General features: G+C 48.2%; 1 protein-coding gene across 5 annotated transcripts in view; it reads left to right on the top strand.

The window, feature by feature from the left end:
• GRAMD1B (GRAM domain containing 1B) overlaps positions 1–15084 on the top strand; it is a 274826-nt gene that overhangs the window by 71149 nt on the left and 188593 nt on the right. For 2 of the 5 annotated variants that reach the window (XM_050755572.1, XM_050755571.1), the window contains exon 1: positions 1630–2547. The exons of 1 other annotated variant lie outside the window; for it this stretch is intronic. In XM_050755572.1, coding sequence (XP_050611529.1) covers positions 2174–2547 — 374 coding nt within the window. In that variant the 5' untranslated portion in view covers positions 1630–2173. Of the gene's footprint in view, positions 1–1629; positions 2548–15084 lie in introns of those variants that run through there. 2 more of the 5 variants (XM_050755574.1, XM_050755573.1) reach the window with 2 other exon arrangements.

The following is a 15084-nucleotide window of genomic DNA, read 5'->3' on the forward strand; positions in this document are numbered from 1 at the left end:
TCCATACTTGACAGGTGTCATTGCAGAGCTTGGTAGACCCATAGCCAGCTGTCAGCCCTTGATGTCTTGCTGAACTGCAGGGATGTATTTACTTGCAGTGAATTCTTGTGGTCTTTAGGGGTGTGAATTTTCCTCAGCTTTAGGATACTTGTGAAATGTGACCTTTGTCCTGGCACGGAAGCTGGGCATTGGCTCCCAGATGGAAACTGGACTCTGAGAGTGGCAGAAAAGAGGGGTGGATCAGATTGTGGACTTCATGGTATATTCTTGGGTGCTTCTCATGATCTCTTTGAAAGTTATTGACCAGGCTGGGTATGGTGGCTCATGCCTGTAATCTTAGCACTTTGGGAGGCCAAGGCGGGTAGATCATTTGAGGCCAGGAGTTTGAGACCAGCCTGTGCAAATAGCAAGACCTCATATCTACAAAAATAAATGAAACTTAGCTGGGTGTGGTGGTGTACACCTGTACTCCCAGCTGCTTAGGAGGCTCAGGTGGGAGGACAGCTTGAGCCCAGGAATTCAAGGTTGCAGTGAGCCATGACTGCACTACGGCACTCCAGCCTGGGCAACAGAGTGAGACTTTGTTTTTTAAAAACAAAACAAACAAAACAGTTACTGACCCAAGAGACAAATGCATTGGGCTAGGGATGAAGGAGGAGAATGGGTGCTACAGCCTTGCTCTAGGAGCTGGGCTGGGTTAGACTCAGTGCCCACAGAGAGCACCTAAATAGGACAGATCAGTTCTAGGGTTGATGATCTCTTAGGGCCTGGGTCTAGAGAATGAGTGTGGTTCAGCACATCTTGGGATGCTACCAGGACTGACCCAGACTTCCTAGGTTCCATGACATGGGGACATACTGGACTCTGTGACCCAGTCCACGGCAGACTGGAGCAGAACTGAATCAGCCCTCAGGAATGTAAGGGGGGGGGTACACTCAACTCCCTGGGGCTCTGTTGGAGGCATTGCTTTGCGGGTGCTCACCCACTCCTCATTTCATTCTTTGCTCAGGACGCAGCTATAGTACTGGCAGCTGGCTCATGTACAGGGTTCAGCCCCCATTGTCCTTACTGGTCCTGTGTCCTTTGTCTCTCAGACCCTATTGTCTGTCTTTCCTTGGTGTGTCATGTCTGGTGTCCTCAGCTCACGCCGCCACGGGAGAACTGTCCTCTCTTCTCAGCTTGTCATTTTGGAAGCAGCCTCCAGCAACCTTGCTTTCCTCCTCTGACTATACTCCGTCCTGCAGTGCCACTACCCACACCCCCAAATAATTCAAAGTGCCTTTCTTAGGAGACAAGAGCTAGTTGAAAAGTCTCCTCATTTTCTTTCAACCCTGTGTCATGGGTGGCCTGAGAGAGTGAGGACTGAATTCATTGATTCCCCTTTCTCTGCACCCCCCACCCCCAAGGAAATAGCCGAGTTTGACTAATGGGAGCTGCCTGGCCAATCATTGCCCTGAGAAAGTTTGGTTTGTGATCCTATTTCACCAGGCTGATTGGAGCAGCCTTTACTTGGAGGTAGAGTCCCTCCCCTGGGGAATCCGTGTACAGTTACACTAGCGGTCGCTGCCAGTGCTAGTCCATTCAGGATAGTCCCCCCACCCCGCCCCCAGCCCCCGCTCCTCCTCCTCCTTTTTTGTTTTTATCCAGTGTCTCGCTTCCTCTCTCTCTCTCCCCCTTTCCCTCCTACCACTGCCTCTTCCTCCTGCTCTCTACCTCCCTGCAGCGCCAAGCCGGCTCCCCAACCTGGTCTGCTGAACGCAAACCGCTGAGAGTTTGCTGCACCGCCCCCTGGGGCCCCGGGCTGCCGTGTTCCGCTAAGGCAAAGACGCAGCGAGCGAGGGAGCGCAGCGGAAGAAAAACAAGCGGGCGCGCGAGGGGAGCCCCAGGAGGGCGACCGGGTGGCTGGCAGGCAGCTCCCGCCCCGCCAGGGTGGCCTCGCCGGCGGCTGACGGCCCGGAGGACTCGCGCTCCGAAAAGTTAGACTCTGGGAGGCGGCGCGCCACGCCGCGTCTCCTCGCGTCCCTTCCTCTCTGTGCTCTGGGGAAAGGAACTTGGTCCTCCGGCCCCTGGAGAGGGGAGTGTGCCGCGGGCCGAGGGTGGGGAGCAGCCAGCGGGAGACGCGAACGAGGCCGCTGGCGGAGGGCGCAGGGCGAGCGCAGAGGCGACGGCCCCCATGCCGGCGGCCAACATGATGGAGAACCGGCCGCTGCCCGCCCTGCAGGTGCCCGAGCCGCAGGGCGCGGCTGAGGGCAGCCCGGTCTGGTCCAGTTCGTCGACCCCCACGCTTCGCCGCCGGCGCTTCAAGATGCGCCGCATGAAGAACGTACAGGAGCAGAGCCTGGAGGCGGGGCTGGCCCGGGACCTACCCGGCGTCTTGACCCCCGGCAAAGAGTTCCTGCAGCTGCCGTCCATCGAGATCACGCCCTCCAGCGACGAAGACACCCCGTGGTCCAACTGCTCCACACCCAGCGCGTCCCCGCGCCGAAAACGCTTCCTCCTCCGCAAGTGGCTGAGGGTGAGGGAGCGGAAGGAGTGCAGTGAAAGCAGGTACGTCCCCATTCCATCCGTCTTCTTCCCTTCCCTCCCTTCCTCTCCAGAGCCGTCCAGGGCCTCGGGGCATCCTGGGGGAAACGTCCTGGGGGAGAGTAGGAGCCCGTCACCAGAGGCGCTTCTGGCGGGCGCTGCGCCTGGTCCCAGGGATGGTGGCTTTCAGTTTTCACAAGTGCCACCCGCTCCCCAGCCCAGGGTGAGGGGCTTCATGTTGCACGACACGTTTACGTGGGGCTTCACGCTGCATTCCATCTCCTTTGATCCCCACAGCGAAATAAATAATAATAATAAGAGCAGCTAATAGTTATCGAGCCCTTACCATGCGGGCCACTATGTTGAGCACTTCACGTACCTCCAGATTCCATCCCTACCGCAAACTCTCTGAGGTAGGTATTACTATGGCTCCCTTTCTACAGATGGAGATAGCAAAAGGCCAGAGAAGTAGTTAAGTGGTTTATATTTCTGAACTCCGTTTCCATCTTATTTTACGTTTGGCCACACCGGCTTGCCTTAACTGGCGCACTTGTGTGGAAGTGAAATATTGACATTGAGTGAGTCACATTTCCTACCATATCATTCTTTAGACATGGATACCTACAAGACTGTGGTTTGTACCAGCTACTTTTTTGCCTAGGTCAATGTGGCATCTGGGTAATGGGAGAAGTTTGAGCTTCCTTCATGTAGAGAATTGGTGCAGGGCACCATAGAGCAGCTCTGCACAGCTCTGGTCAGGACTGCTGCTTCAGGGAGTTGTGTCTGAGGCAAGCCCCTTGCCTGGTGGAGGGCAGGGAGTCCTCACTTGTTCATTGGTACCACAAATCCTACATATTTACTTTGGGACTCTAGGGCCCTGTCTCTTAATGGATTTGTGTTCTTGTGCGGAGCAACTGGATCCCTTTCCCTGGAATTCCTTCTCCAAATCTGTTCAATTACATTGATTTCAATTCAGTAAATACTTACTGAATATTTCTATGAGCTCAGTCTAGTAACAGCTAATAGTGGTGATGTTGAGGAGGGTGTGGGGGAAGGATAGGTAGAGTAAGGGATTGTAGACCGTGAGAAGGAAAATGAGAGGACACTTGTATAAGAAATGAACACCTGGGCACAGTGGCTCACGCCTGTAATCCCATCACTTTGGGAGGCCGAGGCGTGTGGATCACTTGAGGTCAGGAGTTCGAGACCACCCTGGCCAACATGGTGAAACCCTGTCTCTATTAAAAGTACAAAAATTAGCTGGGCATAGTGGCAGGCTCCTGTAATCCCAACTACTTGGGAGGCTGAGGCAAGAGAATCACTTGAACCTGGGTGCGGGGGCTGCAGTGAGCTGAGATCATGCCACTGCACTCCAGCCTGGGCCACAGAGTGAGACTATATCTCAAAAAAAAAAAAAAAAAAAAAAAAGAAGACCTGTGGGAGCCATTGAAAAACATACTGTGCTGTGTACTAGAAAAGAGAGAGTTCTGGAGAAGTAGAGGCAGACTTCTTGAAGGAAGAGGCTGACACCATGACAAATACAGATGGGTAGTAGAAAACAGCAGGAAAAGAATGAGGTTGGGTGCATAAGACTGGCTGAGGGGAACAGTATGAAGAGTGGCAGGAGAAACAGGACGAGCCATGTGTCTCTGCGGGGTGGGGACTGAGGAGTAGGATTGGTTATGCAGCAGATGGGCGTTTTGGACCTTCCAGAGTTTCTCTTTTCTGTTTGCCATAACTGAGCATGGTTCCCTCTGCAGGTGCAGATATAGAGCTTTGTTCCATGGATTTTTGTGGACCCTGGGGATAGTTCCTTCTGTTTGGTACTTCATCCTGCTACCCTTTTCACAGAGCAGAGGGAAATGGGGCAAACTTGGTGGGAGCTAACCTTGAACTAAAGTAGTTTGTCAGGCCAGGGGCGGTGGCTCGTGCCTGTAATCCCAGCACTTTGGGAGGTGAGGCGGCAGGGTCACCTGAGGTGAGGCGGGAGGGTCACCTGAGGTCAGGAGTTTGAGACCAGCTTGGCCAACATGGTGAAACACGTCTCTACTAAAAATACAAAAAACTAGCCAGGTGTAGTAGCGGGTGCCTGCAATCCCAGCTACTCGGGAGGCCAAGGCAGGAGAATTGCTTGAACCTGGGAGGTGGAGGTTGCAGTGAGCCAAGATCATGCCATTGCACTCCAGCCTGGGCAAGAAGAGCGAAACTTCGTCTTAAATAAATAAATAAAGTAGTTTGTCATGGCTTATTGGCTTTTCCCTCAAATGTAAAAGAAACTAAAAGAGACCTTCTTTTGATCTTGACATTCTGTCATATATACTGAGGACAAAATATGGTAAAAAGAGCCGGGTGCAATGGCATGGCCTGTATTCCCAGCTACTTGGGTTGTGGTGTGAGGATCACATGAGCCCAAGAGTTCAAGGCTTTAATAGGCTATAATGGTGCCTGTGCATAACCACTGCACTTCAGCCTGGAAAACATGGTGAGACCCCCACCCCCAGCTCTTAAAATGTTATATATATATGTGTGTGTGTGTGTGTGTGTGTGTGTGTGTGTGTGTGTGTGTGAAGAAAAAAAGTCTTGCATTGCTGGCTGGGATGGGGATGACTGTAGATTTGGTTAGATTTAGGAAGGTATTCGTGGTTTCAAGAGTTGTCTATGTGTGTAGTAGAACCTTTATTTTTGTTGGATTTGGGGACATATCCTTAAAATTTGGCAGGATTTTCACCTAGATGTAGTTCAGGCGGTTATTTTAAGTGGTGACTTTTTGGATTAGAAGAACCTATGTATCGGCCAGGCGCAGTGGCTTACATTTGTAATCCTAGCACTTTGGGAGGCTGAGGCGGGCCTCAGGAGTTCGCGACCAACTTGGGCAACACGGCGAAACACTGTCGCTACTAAAAATACAAAAATTAGCCGGGTGTGGTGGTGGATGCCTGTAGTCCCAGCTACTTGGGAGGCTGAGGCAGGAGAATTGCTTGAACTTGGGAGGTGGAGGTTGCAGTGAGTGGAGATCTCGCAACTGCACTCCAGCCTGGGCGACAGAGCAAGACTCCGTTTCCAAAATAACAAAAAACCAAAACAAAACAAACAAGGACATATGTATCTGAAAAAGCAGACTCTGGATTCAAATTCAAATTTGTGTGACTCACATCTCCTCTTAGCTACTGTGGTACTGCCTTCTGTTGGAATCTATTTGGATTATGTGTAAAACAAAGCCCCATCATTTTTAGGCCTTGAAGATGAAAGGCTTCTTTCCAAGAAAAGAAGCAATCAAGTGAACAGGTGCTTGTAGATACCACCAAGTGGCCTGAGAAGGAACTGGTGGTAGGGTGTGGTAGCTCATGCCTGTAATCCCAGCACTTTGGGAGGCTGAGGAGGCAGATCATTTGAGTCCAGGAATTCGAGACCAGCCTAGCCAACATGGCAAAACCCTGTTCCTACTAAAAATACAAAAATTAGCTGGACATGGTAGTGCGTGCCTGTAGTCCCAGCTACTCAGGAGGCTGAGGCACGAGAATTTCTTGAACTCAGTGGGCAAAGGCAAAGGTTTCAGTGAGCTGAGATCACGCCTCTGTACTCCGGCTTGCGTGACAGAGCAAGACTCCGTTTCCAAAAAAAAAAAAAAAAAAAAAAAAAAAAGGAATCGCATTTAGAGGCAATGGAGTGCAGGGAACATTGGACTTAATGTCAGAAGACAGCTATACATTTAAGTTCTGTCATCGATTAGCTATGGAGATTAGCTTGAGCATTTCACTTTACCTCTATGAGCTTCGCCTTCTTCATTTGCAGAAGAGGATGTCTGTGGATTAATGGGAAGTCTGAAGAGTAGTGCATGTGAAAATGTGTTGCCAGCTTCCTCTTGCTGTTCAAGGGTGAAGGCTTATTTCATTACTCTGTGAGTCTCTCACATGGAATGGATGTTTGCTTAAAAGTATGAGGTTACATACTCACGTGTCCTGGAGCAGCACCTGAGCCTGCTCACATGATTCAGGATTTGGAAATGATGGTTGGAAAATGGCTCTGCTCTGGCCTGGATTAGGGAGGATTAGCATACCAGGCCCAGCATGACGTCTCCACATTCCCCACCCCAAATCTACCTCTCCAAAGCAGAGAAAAACACCTTTCAGGCTTGCTATGAAATTCAGTCTGATATGGTAAAAGTTAAGTGGCCAAGAGGACCACAGCTTGTGGATTTCTTTTAATTTTTGTTTTTTCGTTATTTGTTTAGTTTTCTTTTTTTCTTTTCTTCCTTTTTTTTTTTTTTTTTTTAACTTGTCACTGACTTGAAGCTCAAGTTTGCGGATTTTCCCTGCACAAAGTTGAAAATGTGAAGAGGATTAGGAGACCCCTTTCTTTTCCTTAAACCCTAGGAAGGAAGAAGTGGAAAAAATGGTAAAGATAGCATGGCTTACTAACTTTCCAATATTCACTGGAATACTCCAAGACCAATCGTGTTCATCTTTGTATCTTCATAGCACTGTACCTGACCTCTTACAGTGATCTATAGATCTATAGATGTTTGTTGATGAATTAATAATGAGTAAATAAATGATTCCTTTTTCTCTGTTGTTTAAAGTGAAATTCTTTTTATTCATGAGTGTGGGAAAATTTCTGAAAGGAGATAAGTACAGAGCTGAGTTTTTAAAAACAGCTTTATTGGGATATAATTTATATAATATACAATTCACCCATTTAAAGTATAATTCAACGGTTTTTAGTATATTCACAGCTATGTACAACCATCACCACTGTCGGTTTCAAAAAACTTTTGTTGCCCCACAAAGAAACTCACACTCTTTTTTTTTTGAAACGGAGTCTCACTCTGTCACCCAGGCTGGAGTGCAGTGGCTCAATCTCGGCTCACTGCAGCCTCTGCCTCCTGGGTTCAAGTGATTCTCCTGCCTCAGCCTCCTGAGTAGCTGGGATTACAGAAGCGTGCCACCAAGCCCGGCTAATTTTTGTATTTTTAGTAGAGATGGGGTTTCACCATGTTGGCCGGGCTGGTCTTGAACTCCTGACTTCATGATCTGCCCACCTTGGCCTCCCAGAGTGCTGGGATTACAGGCATGAGCCACTGTGCCTGGCTGAAACTCATACTTTTTAGCTAGCACCTTCACCCTCTCCATCCCATTTCCCGAGCCCTAGACAACCACTGACCTATAGAGAGCTGAGTTTTGAAGGGGTAACAAATGCCTATAGGTGAAAGCAGTTTGAATGTATTGGCTTGAAGATGGAGATGGATGACCAAATGTGATCTTGTTGAGGAATGTGGAAAAATGAAGGTGGTGAGGCTGACAGACCGAAGGTGATTTATGCCAAAGAGTTTGAATTTCAATGAATCACTCAGTCATCAAACAGGTATTGAGATCCTATATGCAGAGTGCTTCCTGGGCAAAGCGGATCAATTCAATGGGTAACTACTGTAGTTTCTGGAGCTTGGGAGAGACACTCTCAAAGTGGTACTCGAGGCAACTACTTTCTGCTGTTCTGTGTAGCGGGAAGGAAGCGTGGGGAGGTGAAGGCCTGGAGTCTTGCTCTTTTCTTTCAGTGGTCTAACTGCAAAGTATCATCTTAACTACTATTGAACATAAGACGGCACAGTTTTTTTGCTGGCCATGTTGCCCTCTGAGCTCAGGGAATAGTGTAGTCTGCAGCTGACGGGGCAGCCTCTTCGCATTAATACTCACATGTCTTTCTAACTCCCTTGCCCAAAACTGGTTGTGGTGATTGTTCAGAACCCAAACTGAGGATTGGAACCCCTCTCTGAATCGCTAGGTTCAGAAAAGTCAGAAATTGGATGAAGCCCCATCTCCCAGGATGTACTCTTGTCATTATTCTCTGGAGGGGGAAGGGAAAACTGACGACAGGTGAATGAGTTGGGTGGTGGCCAACTGCAGGCTCTTTCTAGGGGATGCAGAAGCACCTCTCTGTGTCTCCGCCCAGGATACCTTCACTGTTACTACCTTTTATTCTCCTGGCTGTTATGTCCCTTCTTCTGCATAACATGCCTACCCCCATCATGATTGCTCACAGTCTAGCAGACCAGCAGCTAGAGAGGAGAGGGCCTCAGGGTTTCCACTTAGCTCCATGTCTGACCACTGGTAGTGCCGCACACTGATTGTACCCAGCCTGCTAGGCTAGGTCATCTCTCTGGTGCCAGCCTAACTGGCGTGTGGTTTGCCTGTAATGAATATATAGCATTGGTATATTTATCTTGCTTCTCCATCTCCTTCCTCTGACCTTTGGAGGGAGACTTGTTTCGGGTTTCAGCTCCATTAGCAGGGGAGCAGGGTGATTTTGTGCATCCGAATGCTCTCCCCTTCAGCCCGTCACTATTGGTGTAGCTTCTCCACCCTGCGTGTGCCCTGCTACCTATGAGAAGCACAGGAAGCGTGGGAGAGAGAAAACTCACGTCCTTCTTAACACAAAGCGAAGACCAAATGCAAAGGAAACCTATAGTTGGTCAGTGGATTAAGTAAGTGATCGGTGCTGGATACGGTTAACTGGCAAAAACTTCGACCAGATTCATAATTCCTTGAGGGCAGGGACTGGTCTTACTCTGCGCCAAGTTTTCTGCCAAGCAGCCTTAAGTACATTATCACATTTAATCCTCACAACAATGTCTCGGTCCCCCCAGGCAGGTTTTACAGCTGAGGAACCCGAAGTTCAGAGATTAACACTCTCCTGGTCCAACAGAAGCCAAGGCTGGGATTTGAAGCGGGTCCTGATTCCAAAGCCTGAGCTCATTACAGCTCTACTCTCCTATCCCCCCAGGGCCTGGAAGCAGTCAGCCCTCCCCTGCGTGAGAACGTGCAGATGTGGAGGGGGAGGTTCTGAAGGAAGGTAGGAATGTGGGCAGTCGATGAGATGTGTGTGAGGGTTGTGGGAAGCAGACAGGTGTGAGGATCATGCTGCCGATGGTCTAGGTGGACTCCGCCGTGAGAAGCAGCTAGCCCTTGGCTGTAGATGTGGTTTCTAGATTAAAACAATTTGTGGAAACTGAGAGGGTGGAGATGGAGCCCTGTGGGCTGATTTCATACTGACCAGCTTCCTCTGTGGGAGTTGGTATTTTGAAAATTTCCTTGGTGGTTATGCACTCAGAGGGTGCCAATTACACATCAGGCAAGGGGCTGGGATGAAGATGAGGCAGATGCACAGGTGATCATTCTGCCCTAGTTGGTGCGTTTCTCCCAGGTATTATATATCCTCCAGTTGCTATGCTGGTCACTGGTAATTGCTTCTAGGGTAACGCAGAAGTTAAGGAGTCTGAATGGCTAAGCTGCCAGTGGGGAATTTTTTTCCTGACCCCAGTGGACAAACTGCTGGTCCTGAAGCAGGTGTTTAGACCTGGAGCCAAGGCTGGCCCAGAGAGCCCGGAGGTGGTTGCTGGGTTGCTGTGTGTACAAGAGCTTGATGAAACCTGAGGGTTTTTCCTGAGGCATTTGCCCCCTTGGGATTCTTTTCTCTATAGCACATAATGGGTATGTGACTTGCCAAGGGGCTGTTGTGCCTGGTGTGAGGAGGGACACAGCTTCTCATTGTCTTGGCGGGTGGGAATCTGTGAGCTCTTCTCCTGTGACTCTGGAGCCTGGAAGGAAGTGTCCTCTCAGAGGAGACTTGTTTTGGTTCTCTCAGGGACTCAGAACAGAAAATCGAATGTGGATTTTCCAGTGGGAGAAGGGAAGCAGGATGGTGATGCCTCAGCTGGTGAGGAGATGTCGGGCAGTAGCCAGCCACTCCCTGCCACCGTAGGCAGCAACCTCCTAAACACACTCCTGTTTTCAAATATCTTCTTCTGTTTTCAGGCCACATGTCTGGATTTTCCATTCAGATATTGTCATATAGCTTGAAATCCTCGCTAGGAAAATGTGGCTGTGCCTTTGGTCCCTTTGTGGAAGGGAAGGATAAAGAAAACCATGGGTTTTTCCTTTGAGGCCCTGACACATTGGGTAGTCAGAGGGTGTGAAGCCCTTCTGTGTCCTCTGTATGTCCTCCAGCTGGGATGAGACTCCGGTTGTCCAATTCTGATCTGTAGATGACCAGGCACGTCACTGAGGCAGCGCGGGGTCAGAGCTGAAACTCAGGCCTCTGACCTGAAATCTCGACCAATTTCTAACAGACCTATTACGTCCCTGCAGCAGCCTCATTCTTTCTAAGGTGTCTCCCTCTCAGCACATCACTGTGGTCAAGCCTGTTCCCCACCCAGCGTGGTGCCTCTTCCCTCCACAATCTGACCACAGAGATTTTCAGTCTTGCTGCTTCTGGTAGGCGAGTTTATCCAGGAAATGATGGAGCTGAGGGAGATGACTAGAAAAACAATAAGCAACCTATGTGGTTTTTGCAGCCATTGAAAAATAATTTTCTTGGCGGGGAGATGGGCACCCAGTTTGGGGATGGTAACCCTTGCAATATTTGCCCCAGCAATTAGGAAAATACGGAAAGGTAATGGATGGTTAGTTTAGTGACACATTTTTGAGACTCTCCAAGAGTCTTCAAGCTTGTTGTCTTAAAAGGAATCATTTAAAAAGATGTAGTGCTTGTGCGCTGAAGTGAGCACAAGAAATCATTTTCTATGCCATAAAAGTCAACGCGGCCGGGTGCAATGGCTCACGCCTGTAATCCTAGCACTTTGGGAGGCTGAGGCAGGCAGATAACCTGAGATCAGGAGTTGAAGACCAGCCTGGCCAACATGGTGAAACCCCGTCTCTAGTAAAATACAAAAATTAGACAGGCATGATGGTGAGTGCCTGTAATCCCAGCTACTCGGGAGGCTGAGACGGGAGAATTGTTTAAACTGGGATACACTGGTTGCAGTGAGCCAAGATAGTGCCACTGCACTCCAGCCTGGGCGGCTGAGCGAGACTCTGTCTCAAAAGAAAAAAAAAAAAGTCAGCATATTGTATTTAATAAAATAGCTAGTTAATTGTAAAGTTTTGGATAGTAGGAAAGAGGAAAATATAATTTTATCATGTTAACCCAATTATTAGAGGGTATATTGATCTGTTTATGTTGCTATAAGTAATACCTGAGACTGGGTAACTTATAAAGAAAGGTTTATTTGGCTCATGGTTCTGCTGGCTGCATAAGAAGCACGGTGCCAGTATCTGCTTTTGACCTTGGGAAGCTTCCATTCATGGTGGAAAGCAGATGGGGGATGATATGGTTTGGCTGTGTCCCCACGCAATTTGATCTCATCCTGAATTCCCACGTGTTGTGGGAGGGACCTGGTGGGAAGTAATTGAATCATGGGGGGGTTTTTCTTGTGCTGTTCTCAGGATAATGAATAAGTCTCATGAAATCTGATAGTTTTATAAATGGGAGTTTCCTTGCACAAGCCCTCTTCTTTTGTCTGCCACCATGTGAGATGTGCCTTTCACCTTCCACCATGATTGTGAGACCTCCCCAGCCATGTGGAACTGTAAGTCCGATAAACCTCTTTCTTTTGTAAACTTCCCAGTCTCAGGTATGTCTTTATCAGCAGTGTGAAAATGGACTAATACAGGGGAGCAGGGTTGTCACATGGTGAGAAGTAGCAAGAAAGAGAGGTAGGGGAGCCAGGCTCCTTTTCACAACCAGATCTTGCAGGAACTAAGAATGGGAACTCACTCATTCTTGAAAGAATGGCACCAGGCTTTTCCTGCAAGATCCTCCCCAACAACCCAAACACCTCCCACTAGGTTCTCCTCCTACACTGGGGACAAAATCTCAGCATGCGGGCCGGGTGTGGTGGTTCATGCCTGTAATCTTAGCACTTTGGGAGGCTGAGGCAAGAGGATTGCCGCTTGAGCTGAGGAGTTGGAGGCCAGCCTGGACAACATAGTGTCCCCTATCTCTGCAACAAATTTAAAAAATTAGCCAGGGCCAGGCATGGTGTAATTACAGGCACCTGTAATCCCAGCACTTTGGGAGGCCAACATAGGAAGATTGCTTGAGCCCAGGAGTTTGAGACCAGCCTGGGCAATGTAGTGAGACCCTCATCTCTATTATAAAAGAAAAAAAAAGAGAAAAAAATTAGCCAGGCATGGTGGCACATACCTGTAGTCCCAGCTACTTGAGAGGCTGAAGTGGGAAGATCACTTGAGCCTGGGAGATTGAGGCTTCAGTGAGCCAGACAATGTCACTGCACTCTGGCCTGGGCAACAGAGGGGGACCCTATCTGAAAAGAGAGAGAGAGAAAAAAAAGTCAACATGCTATTTGGAGGGGAGAAATATCCCAACTGTATCAGGGGCATATTTGTTGTATTTTCTCCTAGTGTTTTTTCTCATTCAGATTTTCCTTTTATTTGAGAGACTTTTTTCATCTGTATGTTGCACTTCTAGAAGGTAAGGGAGAGTGCTGGTCCATGCGTTGAGAACAGGGAATTTGAAAGGAAAGATCAAACTGTTTTTTCTTTCTCACACTCAACACGGAACATTTCTGTGACCAGGTATGTGGGGTTTTCTCCCCACACATCAAGCAGTTCTCCAATGGACACAAACTGGGTGTCTTCTAGTTCAATTTAATTCTGACACCTTCTACCTGGAGATGGCGTCAGATTCCACAGGTTCAGGGCTCAGTCCCATAAGATTGCCCCCACTTCGGATGCCAATCACAAGTTAGAGCTACCTGTACTTTTTCTTTTTTATTTTTTCTCTATCTCCATGTTGCTTCTGAGACCTATACTTCTGACCAACCAACTATAAACCAGAGTTCCTGACTCCCTTTTAGGGCTCAGTTAATTTTCTAGAGCTGTTACCGGAAAGAGGTCCCCATCCAGACCCAAAGAGAGCATTCCTGGATCTTGCACAAGGAAGAATTCAGGGCGAGTACGCAATGCAAAGTGAAAGCAAGTTTATTAAGAAAGTAAAGGAAGGCCGGGCGCGGTGGCTTATGCCTGTAATCCCAGTACTTTGGGAGGCCAAGGTGGGTGGATCACTTGAGGTCCAGAGTTCGAGACCAGTCTGGCCAACATGGCAAAACCCTGTCTCTACTAAAAATACAAAAGTTATCCAGGTATGGTGGCAGGCACCTGTAGTCCCAGCTACTCAGGAGGCTGTGGGAGAATTGCTTGAACCTGGGAGGCGGGAGGTGGAGGTTGCAATGAGCCAAGATTCGCCACTGCACTCCAGCTGGGTGACAAAGCAAGACTCCGTCTCAGAAAAGAAAAAAAAGAAAGTAAAGGAATAAAAGAATGGCTACTCTTTTTTTTTGGTTATTTCTTGAGTATATTTTAAACAAGGGGGGGTTATTAATGCCTCCCCTTTTTGACCATACAGGGTGATTTCCTGACATTGCTGTGGCGTTTATAAACTGTCATGGCACTGGTGGGAGTGTAGCAGTGAGGATGACTAGAGGTCATTCTCATTGCCATCTTGGTTTTGGTGGGTTTTAGCAGGCTTGTTTACAGCAGCCTGTTTTATCAGCAAGGTCTTTATGACCTGTATCTTGTGCCAGCCTCCTATCTCATCCTGTGACTAAGAATGCCTTAACTTATTGGGAATGTAGTCCAGCAGGTCTTAGCCTTGTTTTACCAAGCCCCTACTCAAGGTGGAGTTGCTCTGGTTTAAATGCCTCTGACTGAGCTGCTCACAGAATTCAGAGAAACACTTATGTTTATAGGCTCATAATAAAAGATATTAAGGATACAGATCAGTAATGAGATGCAGAGGTACATAGGTATAGATGAAAAAAGCCAAACTCTGTAAAATATTTAAAGAGGTTTATTCTGAGCCAAATACAAGTGAATGTGGCCCAAGGCACAGTCCAAGGCACCAAGAGGTTCTGAGAACATGTGTACAAGGTGGTTGGGTTACAGCTTGGTTTGACACATTTTAGGGAGATGTAAGACAACAGTCAATACATGTGAGGTATACATTGGTTTGGTCCAGAAAGGTTGAATGATTCGAAGCTGGGGGCTGGTGTTACAGGTCATAGGTGGATTCAAAGATTTTCTTTTTTCTTTTTTCTTTTTTTTTTTTTTGACGGAGTCTTGCTCTGTCGCCCAGGCTGGAGTGCAGTGGTATGATCTCGACTCACTGCAGCCTCTAGGGTTCAAGAGGTTGATCCCCTCCCAGGTTCAAGCATTCTTCTGCCTCAGCCTCCTGAGTAGCTGGGACTATAGGCGCGCGCTACCATGCCCAGCTAATTTTTGTATTTTTAGTAGAGATGGGGTTTCACCATATTGATCAGGCTGGTTTTGAACTCCTGACCTTGTGATCCACCCGCCTCGGCCTCCCAAAGTGCTGGGATTACAGGTGTGAGCTGCCGCACCCGGCCCAGATTCAAAGATTTTCTGATTGGCAAGTCAGAAAATATTTAAATTATTATCTAAAACCCAGAATCAGTAGAAAAGAGTGTCTGGGTTAAGATAAGGGGTTGTGGAGACCAGAGTTCTTATTATATAGATGAAGTATCCTACATGGCTACTCTTAGAGACAATGGATGGCCAGTATTTTGTATTCAGACCCTTAAAAGGTGCTAGACTTTCAGTTAATCTCTTCAGGTTTAGGAAGGTCTGGAAGGGGAAAAATCTAGTTATGTTAATAGAGATTCTTTACAGATGCAGATTTCCCCCCACA

Source organism: Macaca thibetana, chromosome 14 (assembly GCF_024542745.1).
Source record: "Macaca thibetana thibetana isolate TM-01 chromosome 14, ASM2454274v1, whole genome shotgun sequence".
NCBI classification, from domain to species: Eukaryota; Metazoa; Chordata; class Mammalia; order Primates; family Cercopithecidae; genus Macaca; species Macaca thibetana.